The sequence below is a fragment of the Dreissena polymorpha genome, chromosome 9 (assembly GCF_020536995.1).
Source record: "Dreissena polymorpha isolate Duluth1 chromosome 9, UMN_Dpol_1.0, whole genome shotgun sequence".
In the NCBI taxonomy this organism is placed as follows: domain Eukaryota; kingdom Metazoa; phylum Mollusca; class Bivalvia; order Myida; family Dreissenidae; genus Dreissena; species Dreissena polymorpha.
In genome coordinates this window covers 54,420,673-54,443,207 of record NC_068363.1, presented here as the reverse complement: position 1 = coordinate 54,443,207, position 22,535 = coordinate 54,420,673, and the positions used below count along the sequence as shown (strand labels likewise).

General features: G+C 35.5%; 1 protein-coding gene across 1 annotated transcript in view; it reads left to right on the top strand.

Moving 5' to 3' along the window:
* Window positions 1-942: 942 nt before the first annotated feature.
* The window catches only part of LOC127846053 (calcium homeostasis endoplasmic reticulum protein-like), a 51,448-nt gene continuing 29,855 nt past the window's right edge, over window positions 943-22,535 (top strand). The window contains 8 exon segments of the mRNA XM_052377230.1: window positions 943-1,048; window positions 1,411-1,658; window positions 2,897-2,928; window positions 2,960-3,045; window positions 3,048-3,064; window positions 6,668-6,805; window positions 11,162-11,238; window positions 20,319-20,393. Coding sequence (XP_052233190.1) covers window positions 943-1,048; window positions 1,411-1,658; window positions 2,897-2,928; window positions 2,960-3,045; window positions 3,048-3,064; window positions 6,668-6,805; window positions 11,162-11,238; window positions 20,319-20,393 — 779 coding nt within the window.

The following is a 22,535-nucleotide window of genomic DNA, read 5'->3' as shown; positions in this document are numbered from 1 at the left end:
TATTGAAGATAGCAACTTGATATTTGGCATGCATGTGTATCTCATGAAGCTGCACATTTTGAGTGGTGGAAGTTCAAGGTCAAGGTCATCCTTCAAGGTCAAAGGTAAAAAATAAATAAAATCAAAGCGGCGTTCTCATGAAGCTGCACATTTTGAGTGGTGGAAGTTCAAGGTCAAGTCATCCTTCAAGGTCAAAAAAAATAAATAAAAAAATTCAAAGCGGCGTTCTCATGAAGCTGCAAATTTGAGTGGGGAAGTTCAAGGTCTAGGTCATCCTTCAAGGTCAAAGGTAAGAAAAAATAAAATTATTTCAAAGCGGCGCAATGGGCATTGCGTTTCTGACAAACACATCTCTGTTTTATTTATTTTGAAACCTTCAATTTGGACAGCAATTGAGAAATTAGTAGTTTTTGCCCAATTGGGAAAGTGCAGTTTTCCGGTACTTTATAAAGAAGGAAAAAAATCGCGGCTATTCATGTTCATCTTGACAGTGAAATGATTTTTTTTTATCAATTTGCTTTGTTTCACAAGTCTAAACGTGATAGTTTTTATTGCTAATGAACAGTTACTTTAACAACAGTCTACTGTCTATTTGTGTATAACTGATGACTATACACAGAGCTGTCAATCAATATCCAAGTCTAACACGTGCCGAGAAACCATATGGGACCATCAAATACAGCGTATTTGGTCTGGTTTGTGAAAACTGCTTTTAAATCTTGATAAGACTTCGAAATAAAAGTAAAATTATTGGGGTTTTAAAGAATACAAATTTGCAAATTATGGAATGGGTTTTCAATTAGAAGGGCTGTATTGATGTCTTATGTTGTTGACAACTTTTGGGTGCTGCTTTATTACTCAGAATTGGATAAACAAATACCAAATGAACATGTAATTATACATAAGTTAACTTGCTACCTTTAATCTCCACATTCTGTGATGATGTTGCGTGGAAAACTGAACATGCAGCCTCTCCTAACATCAAAGGCTAAAATGTTCATTGCAGCCAAGGTGACAAAAAACTACGTCTATAAAGATGACAATACAGGTAATAAACCAGGTTTTTTAGTGTTTTTTATTGCACATGCGGTCACTAGAACCTTGACCTCCGACTTTGTTGACCAGTGGGGAGAGCAGGTATTGCAGTTATGGTGACAATACTATGACTATAAAATTAATACATAATCTGCTAAGTGTTGTTAATACTTTTTCATGGTCAAAATCAGTATTGGCATCATTTTTTAAGTTATCATCATCGCCATCATCTTTGTCTATCAATCATTGGTCATCATCATCATCTTTGTTTTCATCATAATTGTCATGATCATAATTGTCATGATCATAATTGCATTAAGACTTGTTTTCCCAGAATGTGTATCAGAATCCTCCACTATCATTTTTTTCTTACAGTCATCAATATCCAGAACAAGAAGATGCAAGAGCATGCCCAACAGATGATGCACCAGGAACAACAACAACAACAGCAGCAGCAGCCTCCACCGTTGCTAGGGGGCATGGTGGGCAGTCACTTGGCCACTCCCATGTCTGGCCCACCCCCTCTCCTTGGCCCACCCCCAATGTCACAGTGGCAGTCCACTGTCCCACCCCTTCTACCAAACACTGCGGTTGTGTCGGTCACTATTGAGACTCCATCACAGGTGTGTACGGCATGTGCCACAGGTTTCCTATACACTTGAGGTTTGGATATTTCAACATGATTCTTAAATACAGACTACTGGTAGTTTAGAATACATGGCATTAACCCATTTATGCCTAGTGGACTCTCCCATCCTTCTAAATTGGATCAATTTATTTCCAAAATTAGGGATGTCTAGTATATTTATATCTATATTAAGAATATTTCTTACAGAAATTAAGCAAAAAGTGCAGACCCAGATGAGACGCAGCATCATGCGGTGTATCATCTGGGTCTACTCTGTTTGCCAAGGCCTATTTTCTAGACGCTAGGCATAAATGAGTTAATAGCAGGCATGTATTTGTCAGTAAGCAAAAGTCATTTTTGTCAATCAAATATAATTCTACATCTTTCATTAGTACAATTCTGTTATTTATTTATGTTTTAAACAAACAACATTTGAAACTTCAAACACTACACATGGCTATTGTATTCTTTTAGAGCTGTAATGCAAAAATCTCAACAAATTCCTTCTATATGGCTTAGGCCAACTGGGCATAAATTGTTTAACCCTTTGCATGCTGGGATATTAGTCGTCTGCTAAAATGTTGTCTGCTTAATTTCTAAAATTAGCATTTTCTTCATTTTTTTTTCAAAGAATACTATCAGGATAGCAAACAGTTTGGATCCTGATGAGACGCCACGTTCTGTGGCGTCTCATCAGGATCCAAACTGTTTGCAAAGGCCTTCAAAATTCGGTTACAGCACTTAAAGGGTTAACCTGAATAAGTGGTTTTCTCTGAACATTGCTGGAACTCTTGTTCTCTCAAAACAGATTCTATTTTTGTATCCACCGTAGGAGATTGGGCACTTTTTGTTACACCTTTGAAGTTTTGGAAAGCCAAACTGTAGACAGAATGAATAACTAATGTGACATCTAATTGGTCTCTCATACAATCAGAAATGAAAACAAACTGGCTTGTGTTGTATCAGATGTCTACAGTTATTCAGTAATTTGAGGATGATTTCCAGATTTTACATTTTCCTGTTATTTCACTGGTCAGAAGGTGGAAAATGAATATTGGCAATTACAATCTTTAAGCAACCAGTTCTCCCACGGTATATAATGCAGTGATAATGAACAGAATATATATGAGCCTCGTTAGACTGCACAGACTAATCTGGTATGACCCTTAATGCACATGCGTTTAAGCCCCATTTTCCCAGAATGAGGCTCATTTAATTCCTTATCGGCGCCAGGTCCCAATGCAGACGCCCCAACAGCAGGCGGTGGCCCAGTCTACAGACAGCAGATTGTGCAATACAGCAGCAGCAGATCCAGAACCAGTCTGGCCTCAACGACAGCCAGATCAAGCAGTCCGAGCAGAACCTGGCTGCACAGTACACCAGTTCATGCAGCAACAACAGGTATTGGTGTCACTCTGTGATTTTTGTAATAGCATTGTTTATGCCCCGGCTAGGGTGGCATATAGCAGTTGAACTGTCTGTCAGTCTGGTCTTTCCGTCTGAAACTTTAACATTGGCCATAACTTTTGCAATATTGAAGATAGCACCTTATATTTGGCATGCATGTGATTCACGAAGCTGCACATTTTGAGTGCGTGAAAGGTCAAGGTCATCCTTCAGTGTCAAAGTCAAGAAACACAATCCAAGGGAAGTAAATAAGCTTTAAAGGGAGCTAAGTTTCCTAAACCTGCCCAAATGATATATTGAAATTTTATTTCAAAGCGGCGTCAATAGGGGGCATTTGTGTTCTACCGAACACATCTCTTTGTTTCAAAACAAATGGGGCCCCTGTCGACAAAGCTTGATAAACTCTGTTCTTTTTATTTTTTCCACATTTTAATCAAACATTTCATAATTATTAGCAATTGTTTGTTTGATTAGTATCACCTCAGGGAGAGCAAATTATTGGAGTCATCCAATCACTTATCTGATTGATCTAACCACCAGTCTGTATTAAATGTTATGAGTTCCTGGATGTTGTGATTTTCCTCACATTTCTCTCAAGTGAATTTGATTTGATATTGGAATATATATCATGAAGTATAGATTTTATAAAAAACACCTTTTTCATCCTGATTGACCGTTATTTGCCCACTTGAACTTAGGCTGTACAAGCCCGTGTCGCTGGTGGTGAATTAGTACCATGGTTGGGGTCAAAGCTCGTGTTATAACCTTTCACCACGTAGATTACATTTTTTGAAGCATTTGTGTCCTTTAGCAAGTTATATTAAAGTACATTAATTTAAATAAACTTTCTTACTAAATTCAAGTTTGAAACGCTTCATTTTCAATTCATTAGATACTGATGAGCAGGCAACCAGCATAAACCTGAACAGCCTGAGAGTTCCTGGCAGGCTGTTCTGGTTTTATGCTGGTTGCACAATGCCATTTTCACTTTGCTTTTTTATGGGGGGATTAAGTTAAGTCTGTTAAACATTTTTAGTTCAATGCAAAGGTTTTCTAGACAGAAGTTTAGCAAAGATCCTAATTGAACAGAAAAATTTAAAAAATAACACTTTTGAACTGTTATGTTTGCAATATATGATACATGTATTGCAATCAAATTTTAACCATATTTTATCAATAAAAATTTTTTAACAGCTTTTTTTTTACAATTTGTGATATTGCATGTAAATTGTAAACCATACAAACAGCCCCATTCACAAAATTACTGGAAAAAACTTCATCTAAAAAGTTTCAAATAAGAATGGTAGGCTCATTCAAAACATGTATGATCTGTATATGCATTGCTGCATATATTTGCAGCATCAAATAACGGTTTCTTTCAGAAACATTTACCATTTCCCACTCAGAAACTAAGTGAAAATGGCTATGTGCAAACAGCATAAAACCAGAACAGCCTGCGAGTAACTCACCGTCTGTTCAGGTTTAATGCTGTTTGCTACTCATCAGTATCTTAGGTTTGGAAATGAAGCCTTTTAAAACATGAATATATCAAGAAAGGACTTTAATTTACTTCCTAAAGGACTTAAATGTGTCAAAGTGCGTTACTGAGTGGGAAAGGGTTAAGAAAGTGTTTTTTAAAATGTTAGTTATAAGAACTCTCAGATAAGACTTCAAGGTTTATTATGAGCTTTTTTCTGAGAAAACTGGGCTTAATGCAGGGAGGACTCTTTCTGCTTGTATGTAATTTTAAATGATATCCCTTCCTTTCGAAAATCAATCATTCCTTATCCACTCAGAGGAAAAATGAAAATTGCTATGTGCATAAAACCAGACCAGCCTGCTCATCAGTATCAAAGGGCTGGAAATGAAGCCATTAAAACTGGAATCTACTAAGAAAGGTCTTTAATTTAATTTAACTTTCTAAGGGATTACAAACACGTCAAAATACGAATCCAAGTGGTAAAGGGTTAACCCATTTATGCCTAGCGTCTAGAAAAAAGGCTTTGGCAAACAGCATAGACCCAGATGAGACGCCGCATGATGCGGCATCTCATCTGGGTGTCCCCTGTTTGCTTAAAGGAATTTCTGTAAGAAATATTCTGAATATATAAATAAATATACTAGACATCCCTAATTTTGGAATTAAATTGATTCAATTTAGAAGAATGGAGAGTCCACTAGGCATAAAAGGGTAAAGTAGGGCTGTTGTCAGTGACTGGAAGATTTTGTGCATGTGGTATATCCCAGGAAAAGTGTGAGTTTGTAAATAATCCCTTGGAAATGACCTCATATACTCTTGTTAACATCAAACCAATTTAACTAAACAAATAAACAAATACAATTTAACTGTAGGCCATTTGAACCTGGGGAAGTTTGGACTTCCTTTTTGATACATTCACCTCAAAGTAGAAATATAAGTACCAATTTGGATATTCAACTCCAGTACACTTGCCAGGCGCAAGAACTCTTATCAATACTAAAACAACATCATTTTGAACTTTCAAGTGACTCTTTGATCTGTTTAACTTGGTCTTCAGTTAACAATTATTCATGCTGTTTGGACATTTTTAACCTTTAATATATAATTGCTGAATAAAAATCAACCGATCAATCTGTTTTGCTAGTTAACCCTGGAGACTTGGGTTAACATGTGTTTGCGATCATACGGTGTTATTAGAATTATTGTAAATAAAAACTCATCATGTGAGTGGCAGCTCTGTAATAATCATTTCCTTTTATATTATCATCATGTGTGTTTCTATAATGTTTAATAGAATTACTTTCGAACAACCCTATAATATAATTACTTTTGAAAACCCTATTTATACTGTCCTTAAAAGCAGTACAAATAAACAAAGCAGTACAAATAAAAAATGTGTAATTCAGCATCATATTTTTTTTATTAAGATTTAACACGGTTCTGTACCACAAAAAAAAACATCTATTAAGAAGTGTTTGTTTGTTATCAGTAAATATGATCCCTATAAGCACTGCTATTGCTGGGTATATATCACAATCATTAATTTTCTCTTAAATTGATATGTAATCTTATAATTTGCAAAGTTTTCAAGCACATTCATTAATTGGGCATCTCTTGAATCAGCCATTAATTTTTTTACACTAGGGAATAGCCAAAACGTTTTTTTCACTGTAATTTGTATGACGTTTTAAAAACCATAATCTTCAGAATCTTGTAGTCTTATAATAAGTTAATTGTCAATGTATGTGTTCAGCTCCAGTAACCAATCTATATATGAGTTTATCTCCTGTAACCAATCTATAGGTGTGTTCAGCTCCAGTAACCAATATAAGTATGTGTTCAGCTCCAGTAACTAATATATGTATTGTTCGGCTGCAGTAACCAATATATGTATGTGTTCAGCACCAGTAACCAATATATGAATGTGTTTCAGTTCAGGTAACCAATATATGTATGTGTTCAGTTCCCAGTAACCAATATATGTATGTGTTCAGTTCCAGTAACCAATCTATGGGTGTGTTCAGTTCCAGTAACCGATATATGTATCTGTTCAGCTCCAGTAACCAATATATGTATGTGTTCAGTTCTCAGTAACCAATCTCTGGGTGTGTTTTCAGTTCCAGATAGAGGACCCGTTGGAGGCCATGCGCCATGAGGAGTTACAGCAGCTAGCTGCAGAGTGCAGCGTCTCCCTTGACGATCTGAATGTCACTGTGAAACCCATCATAGACTCATGTACCAAGGACGCCATACTTGTGAGTGGGTGGGAGAAATGAACTGAGCAGCACTCTGTGATAAGGGGGTTTAATGCATCTTGTAAAGTATTTTCCCAGATTAGTGTGTGCAGTCCGCACAGCAGTACGTATAGCAGTCCGCACAGGCTAATCTGGGACGACACTCTCCGCTTTTATGGTATTTTTAGTTTCAAGGAAGTCCCCCCCTTTCTGACAATCAAGTTTAGGCAGAAAGTGTCATCCCTGATTAGGCTTATTATGGGATGACACTTTACGCACATGCATTAAGCCCAGTTTTCTCAGAACAAGGCACATATAATCCTCATATATAAATAAGTGTTACCATACCTCTTTGAAAAAAGTTTGATGTGTATATATTCATGATACAAATACAAGATCAATTCAAGAAATGCTATAACACAGTTTTTGATTGGCTTTGATTCCTCGTGAAATCATGATCAGTGTTTCAAGTGTTAAATTAGGACTGGCTTCATGACTTCTTAAATTTTCCTAATAAATTCATAGTATTCGTTATATACATGTTTAAAACTGTTCAAGTGTAAAAACTAATTGTACAAAAGATCTATTCAAACACTGTTAATAAAAAATGGTTCAAATTTGCTCAAATACTCATTCAATCTTGCAGTCGATATCAGGAGCAAATCAATAACAATTTATGAACTCTGGAATGTTGTTCATCAGTCAGAAAGTGTTTATAATACTCATTCGAAGAACTTTTAATGTGTAATAATATCATGATACCATTTAATGCAAGACAAATTAAGAGCTTTTTATAAACAGGTCCTGAAGTTCATCGAAATGCTCATGAATTCATGAACTGTATTTCACAAGAGTTAATCAAGGACAGTGTATGAGCCCTGTAATGTTAGACATCCATTTATGAAGTATTCATGACCTCAGTCTTAAAAGTTCATGAACCAGATTCAATAAGATATAAATGGCTGTTCATCGAAAAATTATTGATTGGCTTGAAATGCATTTGTCTAAGGTCCAAGGCCCCTTGAGCCTCAGTCAGGGAAATCTAGGCTTTAAAACATGAAACAGGCAGAAAATTGTCTTGTATTAGCCTGTGCAGACTTCACAGGCTAATCTGGGACATATCTTAATGCACAGTCATTAAGCCTTGTTTTCTCAGAACAAGACTCCCCCTAAACAGCTCTTTTTAACTCATCATAGACTTTTGTTTCAAGATTGCTCTTTGTTAATTTTGCATTGTTAATGGCATTGACGCAATCAAACTGTGCTTTAATTTAAATAATTTTAAAATTATTGCATGCCTGAATATGAAAAACTTTTGTGACTTTCTAGATACAAACAATACAATTGAATTTTCTCATTTAAGTACATGTATATGTACACATGTATATTTTAATTGGTCAGCATATTGATTATTGCTAACATGGAGCAAAACTGGAGATAGCATTTGCCATTCTTTTATGTTTGTTTGAGCCTTTAATTCAAGAAGCATTTTGAGCAAGGCAATGGGGCAGCTGGGCTTTATTTATATGGGTAATGTATCAGCTGGGCTTTATTTATATGGGTAATGTATCAGCTCAGATTAGCCTGTGTGGACACTTCTGTTTAGACTAGATTTTGGTTTGTAGAGACTTGCTTTAACGAAAAATTCCAAATGTGGAAAGAGGCATTAGGTTCACGGGAGATGCTGATAAGCCTGTGCAAACTACACAGGCTAATCTGGGATAATACTTTACGCACAAGCATTTAGCCCAGTTTTCCTAGAGCACGGCTCAGTTTATCTTGCAGATGTTCCATAAAATTGCCTCTTGAAACATTTTATCACATAACAAGCAGCTGATAAATATCACATAAATGTCAAAGCCATTGTGCTCGTGAGTACAGAGTCTTTTTTCCAGGAATATCTGGGTAAGCAGTTGTTTCCGGTGCATTTGTATTGCCTTGGCAAAGTCGTGATCAAATGTCTTGTAGGTTTTGCGCTGTGGTGTTGAAATAACTGAAATTGTGATGCCATTCTAATGTTGCAGCATTTCAAAGAATTCTTAGAAAATTCTGAAAGGTGTAATATTATATATGCATTTTGTAACAATATACTACAGTATCAGATAAGGTGCTCATTTGTGTCAATACATTTCCTGATACAAATTCAAAAACAATTGAAGAGCTATCCATGACAGTTCATGGAATAAAGGATTAAATGTGCATAAAGTGTGGTCCCAAATAAGCCTGTGCAGTCTGCACGGGTTTATCAGGGAGGAAACTTTCTGCCTAAAATTGTATTATAAGATTTTCTTTAAACAGCAAAAACAATAAGAGGGGAAAGTGTTGTCCCTGATTATCTTGTGTGGACTGCACAGGCTAATCTGGGACGACACTTTACATGCATGAATTAAATCTTGTTTCCCAGAGCTAGGCTTGTATATGATATGACAGATCTGAGATAATACTTTGTGCAAATGCATTAAGCCCAGTTTTCCCAGAGCTAGGCTTGTATATTTTATGACAGATCTGGGATGATACTTTGTGCAAATGCACTAAGCCCAGTTTACCCCGATCAAGTCTTGTATATGATATGACAGATCTGGGATTATACTTTGTGCAAATGCATTAAGCCAGTTTACCCAGAGCTAGGCTTGTATATTTTATGACAGATCTGGGGCGATACTTTGTGCACATGCATTAAGCCCAGTTTTCCCAGAGCTAGGCTTGTATATTTTATGATAGATCTGGATTATACTTTGTGCAAATGCATTAAGCCCAGTTTACCCAGATCAAGTCTTGTATATGATATGACAGATCTGGGATGATACTTTGTGCAAATGCATTAAGCCCAGTTTTCCCAGAGCTAGGCTTGTATATTTTATGACAGATCTGGGGCGATACTTTGTGCACATGCATTAAGCCCAGTTTTCCCAGAGCTAGGCTTGTATATTTATGATAGATCTGGGATTATACTTTGTGCAAATGCATTAAGCCCAGTTTACCCAGATCAAGTCTTGTATATGATATGACAGATCTGGGATGATACTTTGTGCAAATGCATTAAGCCCAGTTTTCCCAGAGCTAGGCTTGTATATTTTATGACAGATCTGGGGCGATACTTTGTGCACATGCATTAAGCCCAGTTTACCCAGAGCAAGGCTTGTATATGATATGACAGAAATGGGATTATACTTTGTGCACATGCATTAAGCCCAGTTTCCCAGAGCTAGGCTTGTATATGATATGACAGATCTGGGATTATACTTTGTGCACATGCATTAAGCCCAGTTTTCCCAGAGCTAGGCTTGTATATTTTATGACAGATCTGGGATGATACTTTGTGCAAATGCATGAAGCCCAGTTTTCCCAGAGCAAGGCTCATATTATAACAAAAGCTATAGAGTTTCTTCATGTATAAATAAAGAATCCACTGTACAAACACTAATGGTCAGGTTTTTATTATTTGACATTTACAACTTAAATGCCATTAACCAGTATAATGGACACATGTTAGCTGAAGTGCAATTTTGCATTAAGTAAAAAATATTTAAACAGAAGAATATTTTGTTTAAATCACCTGACATTTACACTTGTTGAACAGCACATGCTATCATAATAAATATTGCCATGATTCCTAAAGGGCAAACAACTCCACTCTCAGTTTGATTTACTTTAGTGATGGCACTTAACCCATTTATGCTTAGCGTCTAGAAAAAAGGCCGTGGCAAACAGCGTAGAACCTGATAAGATGCCGCATGATGTGGTGTCTCATCAGAGTTTGCGCTGTTTGCTTAAAGAAATTTTTGTAAGAAATATTCTAAATATAGAAATAAATATACTATACATCCCTAAATTTGGAAAAAATTGATCCAATTTAGAAGGATGGGAGAGTCCACTAGGCTTAAATGGGTAAAGCAAGATTTGTTTTTAACATGATTCATTGGGGATGAGCTCTTGTTACACCTCATGACTCTTCATTGTTAATTGCTTTTAAAAGGAGTTTTTTAATACAATCAAGACCTTTTAAATAACAGATTGCGTGAGTGTTTCATAAAAACATGACATTATCAGATTTACATCAATTTTAGAAGATTTATTTCAACCATTTACCAGCAAATGGCCTTGATGTTGTTGTTTTTTCTTTGAAGGCAATACAGAAGGTACATTTGCATACATTTGCGGCCAGAGTGGCTCCAGCCCAGCCTGCACAATTGCGCAGTCTGGGCTGGAGTTTTGTTGTTTCATATAAGACACGCAAAGTTTAGTGGTCTTATAATTGGACAGTGTGGCTTCTGACCGGAGTAACTCTTGCTTCATGTGGCTTTAGACACATTTTTGCAGGAAGTGGGTCATATGTATAACAGGCCTTGTAATGTTTTTTTTTTTTCGCACTTTCAGAGTGGTAAAAGCTGGATATTCCAACACTGCACCAGCGATGCGCAAACCCATTTGGTCACAAAGTACTTGCTAAGAAGGTAGTTATCAGTTCGCATGTTTGTTATTATCAGGAAAAATCTAGATTCACTTTGCATGCCTCAATAATACTCAGTCTTATGCAAACAAATACTTGCTTTGTGTTGTGGATATTTGATTTGATTTGAGACTATTATTTAGTGTATTTTGAGGTATTTCCAGGAGTAGCTCTGTCGATAGATCACTCTGGCCTTATAATGGGTCAAAAACTAGGTCAGTTGGTCAAAATGAAGAAAAGGCTTGAGAACAATGTTCACAAGGCAAATGTTGACGATGAACACTGGAGGACGAACAACAGACATAAGGCAATCACAAAAACTCACCATGAGCATTTTGTGCTCAGGTGAGCTACATAAAAGATACTTCATAATAATTTCATACAGAAATTGCAATGATTAATTTATTACTAATAAAAAACATTAAAAACCAAATCTGATAAACAAATGAGATATGTTTTATATTATGATAATGAATCCAATCTTTTAATTTCTGGTGGATTTTTTTTAAAGATTTAAGATTTGTATGATGTTTATATTTCTGGCCTTATTGAACTGTGATTCACTTTGTGTTGATGCTTTTCATTAACAGATCATTATAAACACATCCATTATTATTAAATGCTCGTTTAAAGGAACTTGTTCACAGATTGTGGGTTTTTATGTCCCCCACCTACTATAGTGGGGGACATATTGTTTTTGCCCTGTCTGTTGGTTGGTTGGTTTGCGCCAACTTTAACATTTGCAATAACTTTTGCAATATTGAAGATAGCAACTTGATATTTGGCATGCATATGTATCTCATGGAGCTGCACATTTTGAGTGGTGAAAGGTCAAGGTCAATGTCAATCTTCAAGGTCAGAGGTCAAATATATGTGGCCAAAATCGCTAATTTTGTGAATACTTTTGCAATATTGAAGATAGCAACTTGATATTTGGCATGCATGTGTATCTCATGGAGCCGCACATTTTGAGTGGTGAAAGGTCAAGGTCAAGGTCATCCTTCAAGGTCAAATGTCAAAAAAAAAAAAAGCGGCGCAGAAGGGGACATAGTGTTTCTGACAAACACATTTCTTGTTTAGGAGTGTGTTGGTAAATGCTGTAAATTGCTAAATTTTAACAACAGAACTAAAGAGCTCCATTACATTGAGTATAGATTTTAAGAAAGACAAAAATAAGAACAAAGTTTCGCCCCTGCTTGGCTTGAACGAGTGTACTTTTGATTTAAATGCTATTGCCTCAACAATTTCGCCATTCAGTCTTTGATAAATTTACAAACATTTTATTATTGATTTAAGTGATCCATGTCTAGTAAAATAATAATAAAAAAAACAAAAACTTTAAAGTATTCAATTATTTTACGTATGTAATGCTTTATAATTTTATCAATTTAAAATGATGGTTATTCATAAACATTAGTCTACATCATTGGTGGTATTTTTATGCCCCAAAGGAGGGCATATAATGACCACACTGTTCGTCTGTCTGTCCTTAATTCTGTCATACTTTGCGTTTAGGTTTCAAAAAAAGCTCATAACTTCTATGTCGCTTCAGATGTAACCTTCATATTTTGTATGCATGAGTATATGGACAAGGCCTTTCCATATGCACACATATTTTGACCCCTGTGACCTTGACCTTGAACTATGGATCAGCGTTTAGGTTTCGAAATCTGCGAAAAATGCTCATAACTTCTATCAAAGCGTTTTTCGGGGGCATATGTCATCCTATGGAGACAGCTCTTGTTCTCCTTGGTTTAAAGTGTCCTTATAATTTTTGTATCTGTGAAAAAAAATTGAAAATTGTCATTTTGGCAATCTGTGAACAAGTCCCTTTAAAATGAGAGAATTTATTTTTTAGGACTAGGTGACCATGAGAGTGCCATTCTGTGCTATACGATGCATATCAATTGTTATTTGTTTTTGTGTGTTTGTGTTTGTTCAGTGTGTTTTTTCATTAATTGTCAGCCATTCACTACTTTATCATCATTCTGTGACCTTCTAATTAAATTATCAATCTCTTTCATACTAGGCAGAGATCTCTTTTGTAAAATTTATGTTTTAAATCTAAGATTAAAGTGCCTTATTACATATAAAAAACTTTTTTTTTAGTCTATTTGTTTATGAATGTTTTTTAGTTTGGAAATGTTTTTAAGTTACCATATGGGCTTTATTTTTCACTAAGCTCAAAGGGTTTTATGTAATGCTCAGAAGCAAAGTGGAAATGGCAATAACTGTTTATATAAACATATAATATATCACGAAAGCTCGAACAAATCCGATCTTAGCAGCAAAATCCTTCATATAAAAAATTACCACTTTTAACTGAAGTATTAATATTTTGAGCACGTGTGTCTCATCCATAATCCAATGCCATATTAAAATAGAGCCAAAATATAGGAAAACTGGGCGAACTGCTTGCTCAGAATATTTGTGGGACTGATATTTCGGTAGAGTTCGAAACTCGTTTCGGTCCGTCGAAAAACATGGCTTCAAGGGGGAGGTGAAACCTTGTGAACACTCTAAAAGTCCTTGCCTAATTATGATAGATGGTTTAATGAACATTTATAGGAAGAGAACAACATAATTATATTACCAACATACTATTGATCAAAAAGTTGGGGTAAATGTAAAGATATTTTTTAACCATTGAAGATGGCAATCTTTTTTATGCACCTGTTTAACCTTTATCCACTCAGAAGCAAACTGAAAATGGCTATATGCAAACAGCATACAGCGTTTTTCCTCACCACTTTGGGAATGGTGCCGGTACTGGTCAAATTGGGAAAATTAGTGTCATTTTCATCCAAATTGGGAAATTCATTAACTATGCTGAAAACGTTTTAAAACATGTACAAATAATAAGTTGCATATTGATATCAAAGTGGAGAGCGATTTCCTAAGAAATCATGTTTCTTTTAACACTAAACAGTAAACAATGAGTTTATTAACTCTTTTACTGAAACCGTGCTTGAGAGTATGAACTGTCTAAATCGGGACAAGTAGCCTCAGATTCCGATAGATAACCTGCCTTTGATTGAACGAGGTTTGCGTCAGTTGACTTGACCGTCGATGAAACTGCTGCTATTATCTACATCTGACAACTATGCACTGGACTCGATATTTAATACATATTCCCCAATTTTTAAAGTCCGAATTTTATAAATGCGCGAGTGATAATCAGCACCGGTAATTTGTTTGGCTGTTTTCGTATTACACCAAAATTGGTTACAAGGCACTGAAGATGCGAACAATTGTGAATCAATTATGCGTGGATACACAGTTTCACTACCAATGGATAATTTCAGTGGCTTTGTGCCAGTTTGTTGGCGATGCTATACCTACACACTTAGCAGTCATTACGGTGTACTCTTCCCACTCCTCCACGAAAAAATCATGGCAGTTACTTAGAAGACTGCTGATGGCAGCCTTGTGCATTCCTCGTTGAAATTGTACTTTTCATTCTATATATTGTCAAAACATTTATTTCGTATTTCGACACGTAAACGTTCCTACAAATAATTATTTAATTAATTAACTAAACCTGTAAATGTTTGGCTGCATTCTCAAATGACCGTTATTAAATTTGTAATCCAAAGCACACTTTTAAATCTTCATGTTAATGCGACCTTATCAAAATCTAACTTTACATAAACATTACACATGCATATTTCCTTTGTCTCGACAAATAAAAAGCGCGCAAAAATTAAGCCGCTCATGTATAACGTCACGTAACTTACCGCATGGAAAGCAAAGGCGTATTGATTTTGTATAAAAACTATGTAGCGTAGAGACAATTGAAATCTTTTAATTTCAGTTTAAAATTGTGTTATTCATTTTAACCAAATTAAAAAATTAATTTCCATTAAACATGCTGTATCTTTATCGTAACTGTCTTTTCGATGGTTCATTATTGAAGCAATTATTGTACACTGTATACAGTACTGAGTAAACAAAAAACCCGGACAAAACTGGATTAAGTGTTGGGTGTTGTGAAAACACACTTAGCCGGTATACTGACCTCATTGTGTAGACTGCGATGTTTTGACAAAAGGGGTTAACATGTGTGTGTGCAAATCTTCGGCGATTTGTTTTCTTTGAAATGGATTTTTTTGTGAATTGGGAATTTTTATTTTTGAAATTGGGAATTTTTATTTTGAAATTGGGAAAAATGGTCACATTGGGAATGGTGCTGTTTTACGGTACCAACTTTATATAGAGGAAAAACGCTGGCATAAAACCAGAACAGCCTGTGAGTAACTCGCAGTTTGTTCACATTTCATGCTGTTTGCTGCTCATCTGTATCTAAGGGTATGAATTGAGGTCTTTCAAACTTGAATTTTAATACGGGGAGTAAGAAAGGTCTTTAATAGAATGTAACTTTCTTAGGGGCTACAAATGCGTTAAAATACGTATCAAAGTGGTAAAGGGTTAAAAAAAAAAACAAGCATCATTTAAACAGTTGTGGTACGAGGGGCCGTTTCCAGAACAATATTCACTAGTTACCGCAAACAGTTTGAATGAGATAAGCATGAAACTCTGTACAATTAGCATAATACTTGGCCACTTTCAAAACAGCATTTCTGACTCAATTTTTTTGCAACTTGCTCAGAATGTTTACAAAACCTAGGTAGAGATTTTTGGGTAACATATGTCTAAAACTTGGTCTCCAGGTCACTTTTAAGAAGTTGAATCTGGGTCACATGTGCTAAAAACTAGGTAACCAGTTAAATTAAAAACATTATTACCGCTTTAGAGGCCACATTTATGTGCTTCAAATTGTTGTTTATTGGCAATTAAACATTATAAATCAAATATTATGCCTTAATATATTTAATAAATTATCGTTATAAATTATATAAAAAATCGGCATGATTGCTTTGTAAACATAGAGAAAGTGAAGATGTCTAATATATGGCAGTGTGGTTTGTGGTCACAATGTCCTGTGTGTGTTCAGTGACAGAGTGACATGCACCTCAGATCAAATGCATCAAACATCTTAGTGATCGAGAATGCATTAAGCATATGTATGACCTAGAACAGATCAAATACATCAAACATCTCAGTGATCGAGAATGCATCAAGCATATGTATGACCTAGAACACATCAAACATCTGTGTGATCTAGAACACATCATACATATGTGTGATCTAGAACACATCAAACATATGTGTGAACTAGAACACATCAGACATCTGCGAGAACTAGAACACATCAAACATCTGTTAGAACTAGAACACATCAAACATCTGTTTGATCTAGAACACATCAAACAGATGTGTGAAATAGAACACATCAAACATCTGAGTGATCTAGAACACATCAAACATCTGTGTGATCTAGAAAAAATGAAACTTCTGTGTGATCTAGAACACATCAAACATCTGTTTGGACTAGAGCACATCAAACATCTGAGTGATTTAAAGTACATCAATCATATATGTGACCAAGAACTCATCAAACATCTGTTTAATGTAGAACACATCAAACATCTATGTGATCTAGGAGACAAGTATGTTCTCAGTAAATCAGCTGAGTGTTAAAAAATGCAGTTAATTTCGAGCAGCAAGCTTACTTTGTAAAGTTGTGGATTTCAAATCCACCAATGGTTGGCTTGATCCCCGGCCTGGCTACATAACATGTGTGGGGATTGGTTATGAAATCCTTTCTACAGCCATTCTCCCAGCTATCTCTGATTTGCCTAGGGCTCTTACTGGCAATTATATGTGAACTTATAATTTTTATGCCCCTGGATCGAATGATTGGGGGTATACTGTTTTTGTCCTGTTTGTCTGTTATTCTGTCTGTCTGTCATTCTGTCCCAAAACTTTAACCTTGGTCATAACTTTTGCAATATTGAAGATATCAACTTGATATTTGGCATGCATGTGTATCTCATGGAGCTGCACATTTTGAGTGTTGAAATGTCAAGGTCATCCTTCAAGGTCAAAGGTCAAATATATGGTTTCAAAGCCGCACAGTAGGGGGCATTGTGTTTCACAAACACAGCTCTTGTGTATTCAGTTATCCCAGGACTTGGTTAACAGACCATATTGATATGATTCATATACTTTTGAAAATATCAAAAAATCCAACTAAGCAATCAAACAAATAATTTTTTTGAAGTGTTTAACTTCTTATAATTACACAATAAATTATAACTGTCATCTATCATAAATTAATGCATTACTTTTACTTGTTGAAATATTAGCATGTGAACTTAATAATTCATACTCTTTTTTTTATAAATTAATGGCAAAACAAGTTATTGAAGATATCTATCTTATCCAAAATGGGGGTTGTACAGTCATTGTTTACATAATTCAATGTTTGAAAACAAGGAACTGCAAAAGTACTTCACAGAATATTTCTGTAAGATTGAATGCATGCCCCGTCTGAAAGGTTAAACACGTCTGAAAGGTTAAACACGGTAGTCATAAGTGGGAAGCTCATAAGTGAAGCAGCTACCGTAATTACTCTATGTTTTCGGACACTCTAAGTTTTTGGACACCCCCTTTTTTAGCAAAAATAATTATTTTGCGTGACTCTTTAATTTCGGACACACGAGTTTTCGTCCGTTATATATGTCTCTAAGTTTTCGGACAGTATATTTTACAGCGCAATTTTACCAAATTTCGAACCTGTTTTCGATATCTAATGACACTTTGATCATGGGGTTTTACAACCAGATTAACATCATAAAACATTGCGGGTGTATGCCTGAGGGCAATGGACCATAGCATTTGCATTATTGGGTAAATAACCTTGTAAACCGGTATTAAACAATGGTTTCGCCCGATAGCATAAGCGTTATGACAATTACCATGGGTAGTGCCAATTAACAGTTCAATTATCTACCCCATTGGTACTACCCCTTCTCAGTAAAATAACTGTGACAAATACTAAATGTTTCAAATTGTGATGCACCCTATTACAAGTTTTACGAACAATGGAAGGTGTTACACAACAACTATCGGAAATAAACAAACAAAGAATTCATAGTTTGCTTTTTTTATTGCGTTAATTTCAGGTTCATACAAGCGTGTATCAGTACATCACATGCTCATTTTTGAACTCGTTGGTCAAAGTACAACCTTGAAGTAACTTTCTGTCAAATAAATTAAGCATTTACAATTATTTAAAATGCAGTGCAAACATGTATAACTGTAATTTATACTATACGGCATGGTATTTTACAAGCGCATGCTATTACCGGTAGTGGTTGATTCATTTGACACTATTTTCGGACACTTCCATTTTCGACTCTAAGTTTTCGGACACCTGTATTTTGTTAATATTTTTCGTATCTAAGTTTTCGGACACGAACAAAAATTATTATTTTTAAGTGTCCGAAAACATAGAGTAATTACGGTAATTGTCAGTATAATGACTGATTACTTTTTAAGCTACTTTGTTGCACAGGAACATGTCAAATAATTATGCTGTCAGGAAGTTTTGTGCATACATTTAAATGTGATACATTACATTCATGTGACTTGAATCCTAATATATTTACTGAAAATATCATTGATATGTTGCTGTTTTCTTTTACAAAATCTATTGGGTATGTTGGGTTATTAAGTTGACTGCAGTAAAATAATTCTTCAGCTTGTTTACTGCCCCTCTTTCTAAGGTCACAGTTTTTCAACTTAATACTGATGTCATGACTTGTCAGTGATCGCTCATAAGTGAATGTGTAGGATGAAGTGACATGTCATTTGCATGATATCTGTACTTTATAGTAGCCCCGCTCTGGGAAAACGGGGTTTAATGCATGTACGTAAAGTGTCTTCCCAGGTGGGCCTGTGTAGATCAGATCACACAGGCTAAAAGAGAATACACTTTCTGTCAAAACTTGCTGTTTACTAAGGAGACACACCTTTACGCCAAAAAAACAATACAAATGCAAAAGTATCATCACAGAATTGTCGCTGATTAGCCTAACGGACTGCACAGGCTAATCTGGGATGACACGTTACAAACATGCATTAAGCCCCGTATTCCCAGAGTGAGGCTCAAATGATATTAAGTGCAGTTCTAGTGTAGCTAGGATGACATTATAATTAAATAAACAACTGTATGCTATACATTTTGAGGGCCATATTATTTAAACTGGAAAGTACATGTTATGTATGAGTGACAGATAATAATAACAACAATAGAAATAAAATGCTTGTTTGTTTTCAAGAATAAGGCAAATTAAAAGTACTTTAATTGAAAAGTACATATTTATTTGATTTATGATTGATGTTATAATTACTTTCTTGATGGGATATTATTACATTATAAGCGAGCTATAAATAATTTTATTTTCTCTGTTTTGCAAACTAACAGTTTGTTCTCATACCCACTTTGAGAAGGGGGTACGTTGGAAGTCATTTGGTTGATCAGTTTGTCCCTGCATGTCAGCAACTGTTGATGGAGTGAACAACTTCTTCATTTCTCAGGGGATGAAATTGCAGTCAGGGCTTTCACTAGGATTCAAATCAAGAAAGTCATCGCTCTTGAAGTCCAAATTTCAAGAGTCATATTGAGACACTTTTTGCGTGCCAAATGCTGTGCAAATGCCTGAGTTGTGTGCCTTTGAACGTAACCATTTTTATTTCACAAGTATAAACTGTTAGTGGAGCTACATTCTTTCACATTTTTTAGGCAATTAAATTGAAACTTTAAAGTAATTATTACCTAAAGTGTACATGTGCAAGACACAATTTTAAAGGGCAGTTGCCTACTTATAACTGGGTAATGTGCCCTTGAACTGAGTCAATTGTGACCTGGTGGTTCAGAGGTATTGGTCATACTTGTTATAAAGCTCTTGCTATGGATGGGAATTTCCTGCAAATTTGTGGAATTCCAGTGTCCAGGACCTTGTTTGAGATCGATCTACATTCAAGGAGACAATTTTATGGGGGGAGTGGGATAAAATCCAAAACGCGATTGCGATCTCCAGCCATTGTTTATTCAGTAAAATGTGTACATTTTCAAAATGCTGAGTATTCGTTTTTTTAGCGAGATTTTATATCAGTAAATGACAAAGCATATTTCTTTCCGCTCGTCTCATCAGGGTTTGTGGTTAATGTTTTCAGGATTGTTGCCAAGGAGGCCAGTTTTGAGCTGCGTCTGCACCTGATTTATCTCATCAATGATCTACTCCACCACTGGTAGGTCAAGGCTGGAACGTGGAAATAGCTTACTGCATGATGTCTTGTTGTTGTTTTTCTGCACTTTGTAGAAAAATATCAGTGATTAAAATTCTAAATTTACTGTTTCATGCAGATAATATTATGGTGAATAAACATAAAATATTTTCACTGAATAGCTGTAACAGATTTTTCTGGTGCAGAAAGAATTCAGTAAATGTGACAGAATGTGAGTGAATCTAAATCTATTTAACTGATTGTATGTCATGACATAAAAAAATTCATGCAATTTTACAGTTAAATATGTTTAAAAACTTAACGTGTGGTGGAAAAGCAGGAAATATACAGAAACAAATGTTGGATTAAGTAAAGCTAAAAGTTAAGGTCGCACTGGAAATTTCAGAAATGCTTCAAGTGTTTCCCACCCAACTAGAGATGTACTGGTATGAAACCCAGGTAATTCTCGCGTGTAAGGGTACACTGAGCATGTAAAAGAACCAAGGGATGTATTCCCAGAGAGCTAGGGTATCACACCCAGATTCCTTGTATCTCAATACTGTCTCTTCTGCTTGCTGTCTCTTCAGCAAAACCAAAGGACCCCATTGGAAATAAGTGCTTGCACTTTCATGAGTTATCCTTGATTGCAAGGTCAAAATAAAAAAATAAATAAAAAAAATATATTGACTGATATGTGCTCAAGAATTGATGATGTGTTCAAAATGTATTACCTTCTCCTGCTGATGTTTCACTCCAGCCACACACAAGTGTCAGCATGTAATTGATTGATAAGAATTACTTTTCTTAATGACCTAACATATTGTTAATCAGAATCCAATGAAGTTGTAAGTTAACTTAATCGTTTAATAGGTGTTTATGTCAGCTGTTTACATATATCAAATATGGAGATGTTAATTGTAGTATCCATATTCAGATCACCTCTTTATAAAAAATGTGTTCTGCACAGGCTAATCTGTGATGACACTTTCCCAATAAAACTGGATTTTTGCTATGGCCCTTGAGATGATTTAAAACCATTTATATCTAGCGTCTACAAAAAAGGCCTAGGCAAACAGCGTAGACCCATCCACGCTTTGCAGCGACCATGTTTAATTTTGTAAACAGAAGAGCGGAAACGGAAATGCGAATACTATTGGTTCCAGTAAACTAATTCACGGATCCGGTATCAGAAATCTCGTCATCATTTAACTTTCGCTTCGCAGAACTCTGAAATTCTGTACGATCAAACGGCCGGTCATAATTCGGATCTGTCTGTCTTAATTTGTTTTGATACGTTGGATTTTGATTATCTTTTCGTTTTTCTGTAAAAACAAATCATAATAACGATAAAACGATGCTTATCTGGAGCTCTGATCAGGGTCTGCGCTGTTTGCTTCAAGGAATTTCTATAATAAATATTCTAAATATAGAAATAAATATACTAGACATCCCTAATTTTGGAAATACAGTAGAATTGCAATAACTCGAGCTGGCGATTTCTCGAAAACTGGCGATTTCTCGAAAACTGGCGATTACTCGAGCATAAAAGGAAGTCCCTAACAAGTTCTATATAAAAATACCCGCAATAACTCAAACATGCGATTTTCGATAACTCGAGGATGTGTGCCGGTCCCTGAAGGCATTTCACACCTTATTAACTGGCTATTATTTGCAGACACTTTCTCGTCTGGTGGATGGTTTAAATATTCAAGTTGTGAAAACAGGGCAATCAAGCAGACAAAAAACGCTCGATTAGGTGTGAAGTTAGTCACAGTTTTAGAAACACTGCAAATTGTCATCCTTTGAGACGCAAATATAAACTTGACAGTTTTAATGATAATCAAATAATAACCAGCAATCGATAATTATAATAAAATGTATGGTATACAAAAGAGTGAACGATCACTCTTATTGTTTAGTTTAGTATACTGTAACCTTAAGCGATTTTTTTTACAAAGCCTGTTCATTTCCAATCATAGCCTTACATGTAAATAAAGCGGTCAGAATTTAAAAATCACCAATCGAAACACTGAAAGCAAATGATACCATGGATTACTCGAAACCTGTGATTACTCGAGCATCGAGGTCTGTCCCGTGCTTCCTCGAGTTATCGCCGTTTTACTGTAAATTGATCGAATTTAGAAGGATGTGAGAGTCCACTTGGCA